The sequence below is a fragment of the Triticum aestivum genome, chromosome 6B (assembly GCF_018294505.1).
Source record: "Triticum aestivum cultivar Chinese Spring chromosome 6B, IWGSC CS RefSeq v2.1, whole genome shotgun sequence".
Classification (NCBI taxonomy): Eukaryota; Viridiplantae; Streptophyta; class Magnoliopsida; order Poales; family Poaceae; genus Triticum; species Triticum aestivum.
The window spans coordinates 182,649,562-182,663,599 of record NC_057810.1 but is presented as its reverse complement, the minus strand read 5'-3'; the positions used below and the strand labels follow the sequence as shown (position 1 = coordinate 182,663,599).

Below are 14,038 nucleotides of genomic sequence, written 5' to 3'. Positions count from 1 at the left end.
AATTAACAATGATTTGTAATTTAGTAGTGAGCACAAAGTAACATATATCATGCAGCAACAAAGTCTAACTCTCTTCCTATGCATCGGCATGTCATAAAAGAATAATTCATGCACACCAAGTAAAGGCCAATGCATAGTATAAGCAGTTTCTTACAATTCTATCGTGTTGAAAACATAAAGAGGCGGAGATGTAGTTCCTCTCTCATAATAATTGCAAGTAGGAGCAGCAAGCACATGCATATTATATTCATTAAAATCATCATATGCAACGGTAAAAGGCAACCCATCAATATAATCCTTAGTAAGCACAAACTTCTCCGATATAGTGTAGTTGGGAGAATTCAAAAAGATAATAGAACTATCATGCGTGGGTGCAATAGCAACAATTTCATGTTTAACATAAGGAACTATAGCAAGTTCATCTACATAAGCATAATTCATATTGACATCTTGGCCACAAGCATAGGAAGCATCATCAAAAAGGGGTAATTCAAGAGAATCAACGGAATCATAACAATCATCATAGCAATCATCCTTCGGTAAGCACGAAAGGAAATTAAACAATATATGAGTTGAAGAATTACTCTCATTAGAAGGTGGGCACGGATAGCTAATCCGCTCTTCCTCCTTTTATTCTTTGCTCTTCTCGTCATTTTTTTCATCCAATGAGCTCACAATTTCATCAATTTCTTCTTCCATAGACTCCTACAAAGTATTAGTCTCTTCTTGGACAGCAGAGACTTTCTCAATAAATGCATCAATATTGTAATTGTATTCATAATTTTTATAACAATATTTAAGTATAGCAAAATTTTCAGGTCTATAAACTGAATCATCAAAATCATCAAACTCTTTAAACATAGATTCAATCTCATAAGCACCCATAAAAGCAACAAATTCTTCTATTTGTTCCACATCATAGTCATCATATACACCATTAGCATAAGAAGCTAAGGTTTTATTATCATTGAATTTGCATGAAAAGGGAAGATGTGGAGCCTTCATCCTAGAGCAACAAGTATAATCATGTATCAAGCATAGTTGACAAGCATACCAACATAATATATGAATTTGATCCCATAATAGTTTCCCTTTTTATGTCAAGCGATAATCCCTAAAGTATTCACGTTGATCCAACGTGTCTCCCATAACATAATTGAATGGGGTTTTCTCAGTATTATCACAGTAATACATAATATCTTGAACATAACGAGCATCGAGGGTTTTAGGAGGTTCCCCATCTCCATTTTTTTACTCGGGTTTTAGGAGGGTCTATGCTTCTGTTCACTCACGCCACCCACCATAAGCAAATCATGAACATATTGCAAACCCTACAGCGGGGAACCCTCACGCTTGCGCGACACAGAGAGCACCATAGGACAGCACCGATAATAAAACATGCAACTCAAACCAATCACAATCATCAATTAACCCATAGGACAAAACGGATCTACTCAAACATCATAAGATAGCCATACATCATTGGGAAATAATATATAGCGTTGAGCATCATGTTTAAGTAGAGGTTACAGCGGGTAAGAGAGGGGTTACACCGCTTCATAGAGGGGGAAAGAATTGATGATGAAGGCGGTGAAGTTGTTGGTGAAGATCGCGGTGATGATGATGGCCCCCGGTGGCATTCAGGCGCCACCGGAAGCAAGGGGGAGAGGGCCCTCCTTCTTCTTCTTCTTCCTTGACCTTCTCCCTAGATGGGAGAAGGGTTTCCCCTCTGGTCCTTGGCTTCCATGGCGTGGGAGGGGCGAGAGCCCCTCCGAGATTGGATCTATCTCTCTGTCTCTCTCTGTTTCTGCGTTCTGGAATTCTGCCCCTTCACCGTTTCTTTTATATCCGAAGATCCGTGACTCCGATTGGGGTGAATCTTTTGCCCAGATTTTTCTCATAAAATTAGCTTTTTTGCGGCAAAAGTAGAGCGTCAACCGCCTTACGGGTGGCCCACGAGGGTGCCAGGTGTGCCTAGGGGGGAGGGTGCGCCCCCTGTCTCGTGGCCACCTCGGGCACCGTTTCACGTTGATTCTTCCTCCGGAAAATCCCAAATATTTCAAAATAATTCTATGTCTGTTTTTATCCCGTTTGGATTCCGTTTGATACTGGGTTTCCGCGAAACATAAAACATGCAACAAACATGAACTGGCATTGGGCACTGGATCAATATGTTAGTCCCAAAAATAGTATGAAAAGTTGCCAAAAGTATATGAAAGTTGAATAATATTGACATGGAACAATCAAAAATTATAGATACGACGGAGATGTATCACCCGCCGCCCTGAATCATCGTAGCAAGTTCTCCTCCACCCGTGCATCTACCCGATGGCACAGCATATCTATCGAGATATGCCCGCCTCCGTCTCAGCTCCAACCTCCCATGGATCCGTTGCATCCAGGTGGACAGATCCAACTCCGGTGAACTACATAGCACCTGCTTCAAGTAGCTATTGAAATCCACCGGTCTTCTTCCCAGAAAATCCGCCTTCTACTGTCAATTCCTCTGCAAATTGGGTAAGTTCCTAAAGAACCCTAGCGCACATGTTTGTATTCCTTGCTGCAATGGCGCTTCGAAATTGGTATTCAAGCAGTAGTTGTGATTGTAAACTTCAAGTTTAGAAACTGGATCAGGCACTATTTAGCACACTATCCATGAAAAAAAGTTCAAAAAATACTGCAAAGTTCATAAAAGTTCAAAGTGTTGCACTCAATTTCAGAAAGTTCAGTTTCATTAAGTTGATGTTTCCAATGGTATAGTAGATAGAGAATGTTCTTGTTGGAAAATTCAAGAAACATTATGAAATTGGTACTAGTATGTTCCAATCTGGATAATGTAAAAAAGCTGATACGATTGAGCATTTATATACTGTTGCATAGAATAAAAACATTCCTAATGTACTATTGACTTTTGTTGCACTTATAGGGTGCTGGTGAAAGGACAGGAGGTGAGGAGAGCTATGCACAACCGCATGTTGCGGCAAATGGAGAGATAAATTCAGATGTCGGGCACAACTCAACTGCTGCAATGTATGATGATGATCAAGAGGATAATGAGATTTCATCTCAGCCACTTATGCCCTATGTTGGCATGGAGTTTGACTCTGTTGACGATGCCAAAACATTGTACAATGAATATGCATTCAAGATGGGCTTTGGCACGCGCATAAGTGCTTCTAAAAACAGCCAAAAGAAGGGTCCTCCGACACTTATCAGGCGGGTTTTCCAGTGTGTCCACGCAGGGAAGCCCGAAGGTGAAAGTGGTGGTGCTTCTGAAGGTCTCGGTGGCAGGAGCCTCGTCTAGCAAACAAAATTAGTTCAAAATGAATGTCACAAACAAGCGTCAAAGAATAGGCCGCTGCGATATATTGGTATCATGTGCTATGGAATCTGAATAATAGAAATAAAAACGGTTGAAACATATGAAATCAACAAAATGTAAGCAAATGGGACAAAAAATGTAGGAAAATTGAAACATAGATATTTATTGAAAGCAAAAAGTGTGCATGCTTACTACCAATTCTTGACTTGAAGGCAGTGGGTGCAGCCACTCATCTAGAGACCCACACACATCGCCACCAATCTCGCTCCCATCCATGACTGGTTTGCTTGGAGGTATCTCGGGAATGTTTGCATCTCCACTAGCTCCCTCCGCAGTGTTGTTCTCGCGATCAGCTTCATTGTAGCCCTCAAGAGATACATATGGCGTCTCTGGCAAACGACGAAGCTGCGAATAGCAAATAGTCCAAAAAGGTTAATCACCAGATCAAACAGGGCAGCAAAAAAAACAAAAGAGAGAGAGATATATGAAACTTAAGAAAGGAAAAAAATGAGCTCTTACATTCCGTTTCCCAAATTCAATCTTATCAAGTTTGAGCTTGTTCTTATCAATTTCTTCTACCAAATCGAAGTCTTTGTTGCATACAAAACATGCCCTTGGGAGAGAGTAGTCAATTCTATGCTCCGAAACCAACACCCGAGTCACATAGACAAAGTCCATATAAATTATCTTCAACAAGCACAAAAAAATCATTGTGAGCATAAATTGTTTGGAAAAAGATACTAGAGCCCAAAATAATATAAAAATGGCAAAAAGTTGCAAGCTGATGGGGCATACCGCAAACATTGGCAGACAACCGCCGATCCAAAAGCCACGTTTCCCTGCCTCCCTCTTCCGTTGGTACTTCTTCACCTCCTTTAACACAACAACCAAGAAGTGCCCATCCCATGCAAACTCATCAATCTTGTCCATGTCCACCAAACTCGCAAGATACTCTAGGGGTACCATGTTGCCAGTCCCAGGAGATAGCACAAGAGCCATACATAATAGCAGCCATGTCCTATTTATACTAACAACATCATCATCCTCTACATCCTTGAGCACTTGAATACAATGCTTCATTGGAGCCCTTGACCCTACTCGGTGAGGTTCACGGAGCACGTGTGGCTCATTCCTCCTCAACAACTCCACTGGCCTTGACCCAGATGGGACATTAATTTTTTTTTTCGCACCATGTCTTTTGTAAACAATATAGACTTCTTTTTGTGACTACAAAAAATAGATGCAACAACTCATATAACAAAACAACACCAATTGCAACAAAGAAAAAAGAAAGAACCACAAAAAGGAACAAGGGAAAAGGGGGGAGTAGAAGCAACTGGTTGTGTTTGCATACCTAAACAACGCCATTTCTGGGTCAATTTTTATGACTACCCAATCGAGCAGATCAGCCGGCACAGAGAAAGAGTTGATATTCAAGAGGGAACCAAAGCTGCATTTGCTTATAACTTCCTTCTTCTTCTTGGACTGACTATCTGCAACCTGCCGCAACCGAGTGGGTGAGAAATGGGTTGAGAATGACCCATCAGCCGTATATTCATCATCCTCCATGCTGCAAAAAAGAAAGCAAGGAAAAGGGAAAAAAATCCACGAGGCTGAATGTAAAGACAAAACAAAGGAGTACCATTGCAATTTCCACTCCTACAGTAGATAGTTCACTACACTACATCGGAAAAACTGATCTGAACATCACTATATTCTAACAATAACTAGTTCACTATACTACATTCTGAAGAAAAAATATTGTGCTGTCATACAGCTAACAAAAATTGACATGAAAACCTACCGTACATCTGAAATTTGAGAAGAGAAAATATTGTGCTGCAATACAACTAACAACAAAATAGACATGAAAAACCTACTGTACATCTGGAATTTGAGACTAGTAAACCAGGGTATCTACAGATAGCACACATGAAACCTACTGTAAATCACAGAATTCAGAAAAAAGGAGGTGCTGCAATCTGCATTTATATCTGAACCAAGTAACTACACATAGCACAACACGCAACCTACTGTACAAGCGCATTGGGGATGCCCAAAAAATGGTAAGTTTGAAGCCTTGGATTGTGCTGCAATGTAACTGTTAGTTCCAGTTGCAAAATTCCGCCCCTAGTAAACTGAAGCAAACTGAACCCAAACTGAACACCCTGCGCCCCCAGCCAACGCCGACGAACACCACCGTCAAACACAAAACGCAGCACCCAAAAATCACCGGAAACATCCCTTCCTGCCTAGCAGCTCCGACGAGCCCAACCCCACCCTGCGCTACTCCCCCTCCTACGAAGCAGCTCCGACGAGCACAACCCCCCTTCCTCCTCCCCCCTCCCCCGCGCTACTACCCCTCCTACGAAGCAGCTCCGATGAGACCAAGCCCAACCTCCGCTACTCCATCCTTCACACGAACAGAACTGCCCCGATGCCTTCCATTCACTGGTGTGATTTTGAGATCTGGAAAACATACCTAGTCTCTGGGTCGCCGTCGGCCATGGAGAGCGATGATGATGCGCGCGTCCTCGCTCCCTCCCTACCCACCGGCACCGCCGTTCCTTTGCCTCGCTGCCGGGCTGACCGTCGCATCCCAGGTTGCCGAATCTGCGCGAGCGGTGAAGGTGGAGGAGAGAACGAGACATGAACGGGGAGGGCCAAGGCAAAGAGGAGTGGTCTGGCCCGATGTTGCAATGGACAGCGAGCAAACCAATACACCTGGTCCGTCTGCGTGTGAACCGACCGAGACAGATAAGAGCCGCAGGATCTCCCCGCGATCCGACGGCTCTCCGGGAGGTTTGCGTGAGAGAAAGATAAGTCGGATGAAAACAAACGTTTTCCTGATTATTATGTAGGAGCGAGTCATATTGTTTTCTCGTGTTGCAACCGCATGGACTCTTTTTTTTGCTGCTAATAATAACCAGGCCAACTCTGTTTTCCAAACCTGACGCAGACGCACCGTTCCACGGCTGTACCCGTACCAAATAAACTAGTCATTCCCCCTTCCCGCGCCCCAATTCTGGCCTCGTCGCCGCGGACTCGGACCCCCAAAGCCCCAAATCCCACACCCCAGGCAGCAAACAGCAGCGCTTGGCGGCCGGCGGCCTGCGAGAGTAATCCGAGATGTGCGGCAGGGCCAGGTGTACCCTCAGCGCGGCTCAGGCAGCCAGGGCCTTTGGCTTCCCGACCACCACCTCCGCCGCCGCCGGCGGAGGCGGCGGCGGCGACGGAGGAGGAGACGCCCCCGCCGTACGGACGCTCCAGATGGACCGGTAAGAGGAGAATCTCGACCTTACACGGTCACATATGCCATTAGGAAGCCTCTCGTTTCTTCAGCTATTCGATTCTCGGTTGCGGCGCGCAGGTTCCGGCCGTCGTACAACGTGACACCCGGGGCGTACCTGCCGGTGGGGACCCTGCGAGCGCGGGCGGCGGGCGGGGAAGGACGTGCGGAGGAGCAAGGGCCTGTTATCCAGTGCATGAAGTGGGGGCTCGTCCCCAGCTTCTCAAGCAAGACCGACAAGCCCGACCATTTCAGGATGGTACGATATGCACTGACTTTCCACAAGTTTCTGTAGATGGGGCACTGTAGATTGGACTTCACTGGCAGTGCAGTGCGGTGGTTAAGTTGCTATTAGCCACGTTTTGACAAGAATGCAGTTGATTTGGGCCAATGGGCTGTTAATACAATGAAAAAGCCAGTGGCATGCTTTGTACTACCACTTAACCGACTATATGCACCTGCCCTTAGCATGGCATGTATATTGGACCATGCCTGCCTTGGATGTCTCTATGCTCATTCAATGTTCGGTTGGTTTTGCATTACATGAGCTGATTGCTTTTGTTTTGCAGTTCAATGCCAGGTCAGAATCTGTAAAGGAAAAGGCTTCGTTTAGGCGACTTATCCCGAAGAATAGATGTCTTGTTGCAGTAGAAGGGTATGGACATATGGTTGACTGTTACTATTTGCATCTGCTATTTATGGATTTGTTATATCTCTGTTGATCCTAAGCATGACCCCAGATGCTCCCTGCCCAAAGTCCATTGATACATTGCAAATTGCATGGTGTAGGTTTAAGGTTGTAGAAGAATGCTTTGTACCTTGAATCCTTGATGTGAAACTCAGGCCTGTCAGTTATTACTCTGAAGTCCTTTTTTGTCCATTTCACCTTGTATTCCCCACTTCCTCCCTACCTCCCCTCCACTCTCTTTTAGTTTAGCACTGCTGCTGCAATGGTGCTTATGGACGAGCCACCAGTCGGGCGCAGGGAAGTAACGTAAGATTATATGTTTAGATATCGCGACTGATTATTCTGGTTCAATCAAGACCATGAGTAATTTAAACAGATTTCCTCTTTGAATTACAAATCCCAAATTCACATACACTTCTGAATTGATACAGCTTTCATTCCGAATCCCAGGTGGTCCAGGTCTTCATGGCATATAAGTGGAGATAACAAACTTCCCACTACCCGTTGCATGTGCCTACTACTAAAGCCTTTCACCAATCGCAAAACCACCAATAATCTATTCACACAAAAGTGCAACTTGGCTAAGCACGTTGGGGGGCTTTGCAACAATCTAGATTAACAACTGAAACCTAGAAGCTCACTGAAAAAGAAAAAAACACTGGAAAATGGAACCTAGAATATCGATCACACACATTGAAACTATCAAATATGTCTACCAAAATTTCAAAATTCAAATAATAGGTTCTAATTCACCTGAAATAATTATTAGCTGGTAAAAGCGAAGTGCTGAGTACATGTTTATAGGCCTAAAAATAAATACAGCTGAGCTAAATGTACTAGTGTTACTCCCACTCTGAAGACACATGAGCTCATGACAGGCAACATCATAAGTTATTTTACTTGGATTGCCGTTGATTTACCAGAAGTACCAGGCTTAACTTTGACCTGCTCAGTTCGGAGTTGAGGCGAGTACAACCTAGGGGCTGCAACTAGCATGATATCTGATTGCCACATGTCACTCTTCCATATTCTATAAATCTAATATGGTCCGCCTTTATGGTTGTTTGTGTTTATAGCATAGAGCATTTGGTTGTTAGTTCATTTATATGTGGGCGTGTTTTAATTGATGTAAGCACTTGAATGATAACAAACTTTTCATTTTGTAAAAATAGTTTGTGACTAAATTCTTGTGTTAATAATGCATTATTGTTTTGTATGGAGTTCAGGTTCTATGAGTGGAAAAAGGATGGATCCAAAAAGCAACCATATTACATTCATTTCCGGGATGAGAGGCCTCTTGTGTTTGCTGCCCTCTTTGACACTTGGACAAATTCAGATGGTTAGGATACTTAGTTTTTTACACATTCCGTTGTATTTTGTATCTTGAATACCATTGGTGTTATGGAACTGAAAGTTTGAGTTTTCGCGTTTTTGGTGATCACACTCTCTACATAGTTCAGTTATATATACATAACAGCAGCTGGACTTGATATTACTAGTTTTTAGTATCATGGTTGTTATTTCCAGATGGTGAGGTTCAAAGCTGTCTCCCTTCGTTTTGTTCCTGTGATTCAATCCTTGGGAGTTGCTGCAGCGGAACTTTTTCTGCTAACACCTTTTGTAACCTATTCTAGCCAAATGTCTAGTGACTACTGTAGCATCCATATGGCTGTTCACCGGCATGGTGGTGTCAGTTGGAAGATAGAGATAAGAATAATTGCTTTGCTTGTTAGGAGAGATTGTTTCTTCAGGTGTTTCTGATCAAGCACAAACTAGTTAAAGTAGATCAAAATTATCCGGCCAATTGATTCAGACATTTGGGCTCATAATCAAGTTTTTTTTTATATATCCATACCCGCAGTTGTAGTCACAGATATGTAGATCATAATTGGTTTAGAGACAGGAAAAATTTGTGACTACATTGAATTTTTTCTTGTTATCTTAATGTGCCTCACGGTGTAGACATTATCAGTAGGAAGGAATTCGATAATGGAAATTTCAAACTGTATATTTTATACCGAACTTGAAGTACTACCCTCATGAATAATCACTGTTTTTTAATTTAATGCATCAAGTGTGCAATCGTTGCATGGGAAGGGTGGATAAGCTATTACGGTATTACCTGGACGGCTGGACATTGGTAGAATACTACATATTATAATATCTTTATTTTAAAAGTAAGACATTAGCAAATATATAGCATTGGCTAAGTTGTCACAGTATTGTTGTTTTGTAGTACATTACTTTGCAATAATGTTTCTTTTATGATATTTTGTGGTCTGCCTTTTCCTTTTTATGTATCTCATTTTGCTTTCTGTTGTTCACGATGTATAATTGTGCCAATTTGTTAGAATTGAATTATAAAAATGTAAAGGCTGTTATTATTACTCTAATTCTTAAAGGATAATTTATTTACTGCAATACTAATATTACCTGCTATTTTTTCACAGGAGAGACCCTCCATACATTTACTATTTTGACTACCCATGTTTCAACTTCTTTGAAATGGCTTCATGGTTAGTTGCTTACTCTTTGGTCTTTGCCCCAGGTTCTCAGATTGTTCATTCATGTACTATCGCCTACTCTTTAGCTGCTCTGAAACTGCTTCAAAGTTCATTGGATAATTGACTACACCTATTATTTTACATTTCTTAAATATTATATAGCCTATTCTAGAATGACTTCATGATTAGGAACTACTGAATGGATAGTTTGGGAATCCACTGGTTGGTTAGTGCATGGAGTGGCTTTCTTCATGTTCCTTTTGCAAAGTCTTGTTTAGGACCAAGGGACATAGATAGTTGGTTCTCAATGAAGTACCAATATATCATCTATGATGGAACCATAGTCTGGTAAAGATTTCTGCTTGTGTGCAATTTAACAAGGGTAAATGGATAATGCCTCATTTTGGTACTAAATATAGGAAACTTATTTGCAAATGGTGTTTCTGTGAGATGCACTATTTGAAACTTTAACATGTGCTGACAGATAGAATGCCGGTAATCTTGGGCGATGAAGACTCTGTTAATGCTTGGTTGAACAATAGCTCCGTGAAGCTGGAAGAAATAACTGTACCCTATGAAGGAACTGATTTAGTAAGTCCATGATGTGAATCATGTTACAGTACATACATGGCCATCTTTCTAAATCATCTTTTTTGATTAAACAACATTGATTTCGATGAAATTCTAGTTTAATGATGTTACATTTTGTTTTGTACTATAATCCGGCAGGAGACACATTTCCAAGCAAAAGCTAAATTTCTCATTTTCATCAAGCTAGTAGCACATTTATGGTTATAAAATACTACTCATACCGTTCCAAAATAAGTCTTGTGGTTTTAGTTCAAATTTGAACTAAAACCACGACTCTTATTTTGGAACGGAGGGAGTATGAATCATATAAGGTTAATGGTCTAGGCCTTCAAACAGGTGAAACAAGTCTGTGAGGTTTGCATCTTAGGTAAAACTGTCCCCTCAGGTACCCCCACTATGCCGGTGGGCTGGTGGGTCAGCAACATTCGCTCCCAACTCTAAGAATTGACATTTTTCCCCTAGTCATCCATCCTCTCAAATTAGACATAACTCTGTTCTTTGACTTAGTTTTTAGTGCTATACTGTCGTTCTTGATCTCGTGTTTTCATTCAAAGCATCCTGCAACAGCAGCATGTCGATATATGTTGGTTGAGCTGTTGAGATAGATGTCTTTTCCTAGAGTGTTGTTGTTGTTAGCTTACGATGATGGATGGGGAACGGGTGAGGTGGTGGCAGATTTGGAGGGAATTCTGCTGGACCAGATGGCATAGCCGTGATGGACATGTTGTCCTCTTTGGCCATGTTTACAAGCAGCTTGCATCGTGTATGTTATATCTTTGTCTTGTAATCTTGTTGTCCGTCACTCAAAGGATATACCTTAGGGACTTATTTGCGCCTTTTGAAACTTACATGACCAATGTGGTCCCTTAGCCAAACTCGTGGGACCAAAATGATCATCACTCTGAATTTCTGATAGCTCTATAACGTTATTTAGTCGATCCCTTCTGCAGGTTTGGTATCCAGTGACAACTGCAATGGGGAAAACATCATTTCAGGGTCCTGATTGCATCAAAGAGGTAGGAAACTATGCTTAGTACGTTGTATTGGTTTTTTTATGTCTGATACATAGGGCATTACTATTGTTTGGGATTAAACTGTGACAGGTGGTACACTGTGTGCTCTGTTCATTGTATTGCTGCCCTTGCCTAATGTTGGCAGGGTAACTAAAAAAGGCAAAAAGGGCAGCCCGGTGCACGTAGCTCACGCTTACAGTAACACACTACTTTAAAAAAGTTAAGATGACACAACGTTCAAATATTTATGGATGTTCTCTAATGCATGAAAGATGTCATTGAGTAGTATAAGAAAAACCTAGACCAACATGCTAGAGTATCTGTCGTATTTTTTAAGAGAACTACCCTGAGCAGCAGAGGCCAAGCCCTGAACACAGGCGGGCTGGGCGCAAAGTCGCCCCTCTAGCTAACAGATGGATAATTGGTCCTCATGGACCTAGCTTATAAATGCGGATTTCCACTGCTGTACACTGACTATCCATTAAACGTGCAATTTTCCTGGTGTACGTAATGAAGTACCCATGGGTTTCTTACTTGCTGAAATGAGATGCTTGATAATTGTTCTCATTCTTGCTCTTTAGTTGTATGTGATCTGAAGATATAACCTGTTCAGGTTTATCTTCAGCACTATTAACTGGTTTTTGAACTACTTAATGTTACTTGAGTACTGTAATAGTAAAATTCCTTCAGTGTACTTCTATTGGGTACACACAGTTGTACCGCCCAATTTATACCGATGATAATTCTGTACTACCCCCATTGTGTGTTTTCTGCATATCAACAAAGATGTGCAATGATTTTTTTCTTCTTCTGCTGCTTGCCAAATTGCAGGTGAAAATAGGACCCAGTGAAAAGCCAATTTCAAATTTCTTCACCAAGAAAGCAGCCGCATCAGTGAAGCCAGAGAAGGCACATGGAGAGTTGGCAGAAACACAAGCTTTCAAGACCACAAAAGAGGAGTGTGGCGATGATTCAGGCGAAGACCCATCGAACAAAACAGAGCAACAACAACAGGCTTCTTCGGAGAAGCAAAGTGCCATTAAGAATGAACCCGTCACTTTGGATCCCCAAATTTTCTATAAAGCCGATGAAGGTATTAAGAAAGAAGATGGGATGCTGCCCGAAGATCCAGTCCAGGAGCGTGATCCTTTCGGCATCAAGAGGAAGATAGAGGACGCTGGAGTCGAGGCGGAGATGGAGATGGAGAAGAGCGGGAGATCGCCGGTCACCCCTGCGAGGAAAAAGGAGAAGGGCCCGAAGGATGGGCAAGCGTCGCTGTTTTCCTACTTTCCAAAGAAGTAGGGTAGCTTCTCAGATCTCAGGTAGTCTAGCTTCCTGCACTTGTGCTATGTATCAGCTGTTAAGCAGTTACTAGTAGTAACAGAACCTTATCTTTTTTTTTTTTGCGGGAAATAACAGAACCTTATCTAGTGTAGTAGTAGTACTACTCGTAGTTCTCTTCAGTACTGCAACTGGCGCTATGCATGCAGTATTGGCCAATGATGAAACAAAAATGCACGAAGTGCGGTGATGCAGTGCAGGGGGCGTACGTCGATTGTAGGCTACTGGATATCTAGCTCTTAATCATTTGCTTACGCAGTAAAATTAATGCTTTGATCAGATGTGGCCTCTATACTTTGACAATGTTGAGCAAGTATGATGCGATAGGTTATATACATAGCTCCACCACTTCTTTTTTTGAGAATCAGCTCCACCACTGCTTTTTTTTGTAGAAGAAGCTCCACCCTACTGCTTTTTTAGGGGTCACTCCACCACCCCGTTTTTTTTTGAGGCAATACATTGCTGTTATGGCATGGCCCGGAGCAAGGCCACGCGATGCAATTGAAGGCTGGCTCGGGAATTCAAGGACCAACGCAAGGAAGAGAAAACTCGAGCACGACATGTGAAACAAGCTATATGAAGAGGAGAGATGATCCAGACGCCGTCGAGCACTTCACTTCCCCTCCTTCAATTATCTTCCAGATTCTAGCGTCTCGGGCCGATCAAGGGGTGATCTAGTATCACTATCCGGCCTTGGCCTGCCTTCTGGAGGAGTATTGGAGAGTTAGGGTTCGCTTCAAAGCCCGATCTTACAATCTTCCTTGGGCTAGGGTTCAAGTTTTAGCGGCGATGGGATCGAAGTCCTCGGAGGCATCGGGTTCCAACTCCGCGTGAGAAGTGGAGAAGATGATGGCTGAGCTAGGGCTCCGTGAGGAGGACCTGGACGACGTCGTCTTTGACGAGAAGGCGGCACCACCAGACGCGACTAGATGGATGGTTGTGGCAAGGGTTCACATTGATAAACCCTATAGCCAGTATTGGTTCTTCAAGAACATGCGGGCAGCATGGGATCTGGCACATGAGGTGAAATTTCTCCCTCTTGAGGATAACCTCTACACTTCGCAATTTTTCTGCCTTGGCGATTGGGAACGTGTGATGCAAGAGGGACAATGGAACTTCAGAGGGAACGCCGTCATCATCACCCCCTATGACAGGATCACCAAGCCGACAGAGGTTAACCTTAACAATCTAGATATATGGATACAGATTCACGATGTTCTAGACCTGCATTCACATCTTGTGGCACTGCTAGCAGCAAAGGTTGGAGAGGTCTTATTCACAGAAACCATG

The 14,038-nt window shown here is 42.7% G+C and overlaps 2 protein-coding genes across 5 annotated transcripts; one reads left to right on the top strand and one right to left on the bottom strand.

Moving 5' to 3' along the window:
* Window positions 1-2,691: 2,691 nt before the first annotated feature.
* LOC123136477 (uncharacterized) lies at window positions 2,692-6,047 on the bottom strand. Of its 4 annotated transcripts, none has more exons than XM_044555846.1 (6): window positions 5,805-6,046; window positions 4,677-4,892; window positions 4,118-4,549; window positions 3,842-4,009; window positions 3,515-3,727; window positions 2,692-3,300 (listed from the first exon to the last, which is right to left on the bottom strand). In XM_044555846.1, the coding sequence occupies exons 3-6, from the start codon at window positions 4,400-4,402 to the stop codon at window positions 3,082-3,084; spliced, it is 885 nt and encodes a 294-aa protein (XP_044411781.1). In that variant the 5' UTR covers window positions 4,403-4,549; window positions 4,677-4,892; window positions 5,805-6,046; the 3' UTR covers window positions 2,692-3,081. The 4 variants fall into 4 exon arrangements, with proteins under 4 accessions (XP_044411781.1, XP_044411782.1, XP_044411780.1 ...); XM_044555847.1 differs by having other exon boundaries at window positions 4,677-4,822; XM_044555845.1 differs by having other exon boundaries at window positions 4,677-6,047.
* A 245-nt stretch (window positions 6,048-6,292) lies between these two features.
* Window positions 6,293-13,027, top strand: LOC123136476 (abasic site processing protein HMCES). Its single transcript, XM_044555844.1, has 8 exons — window positions 6,293-6,600; window positions 6,693-6,870; window positions 7,181-7,266; window positions 8,526-8,638; window positions 9,750-9,815; window positions 10,288-10,394; window positions 11,345-11,410; window positions 12,239-13,027. Exons 1-8 carry the CDS (start codon window positions 6,452-6,454, stop codon window positions 12,707-12,709), a joined length of 1,236 nt encoding a protein of 411 aa, XP_044411779.1. The 5' UTR covers window positions 6,293-6,451; the 3' UTR covers window positions 12,710-13,027.
* Window positions 13,028-14,038: the final 1,011 nt, after the last annotated feature.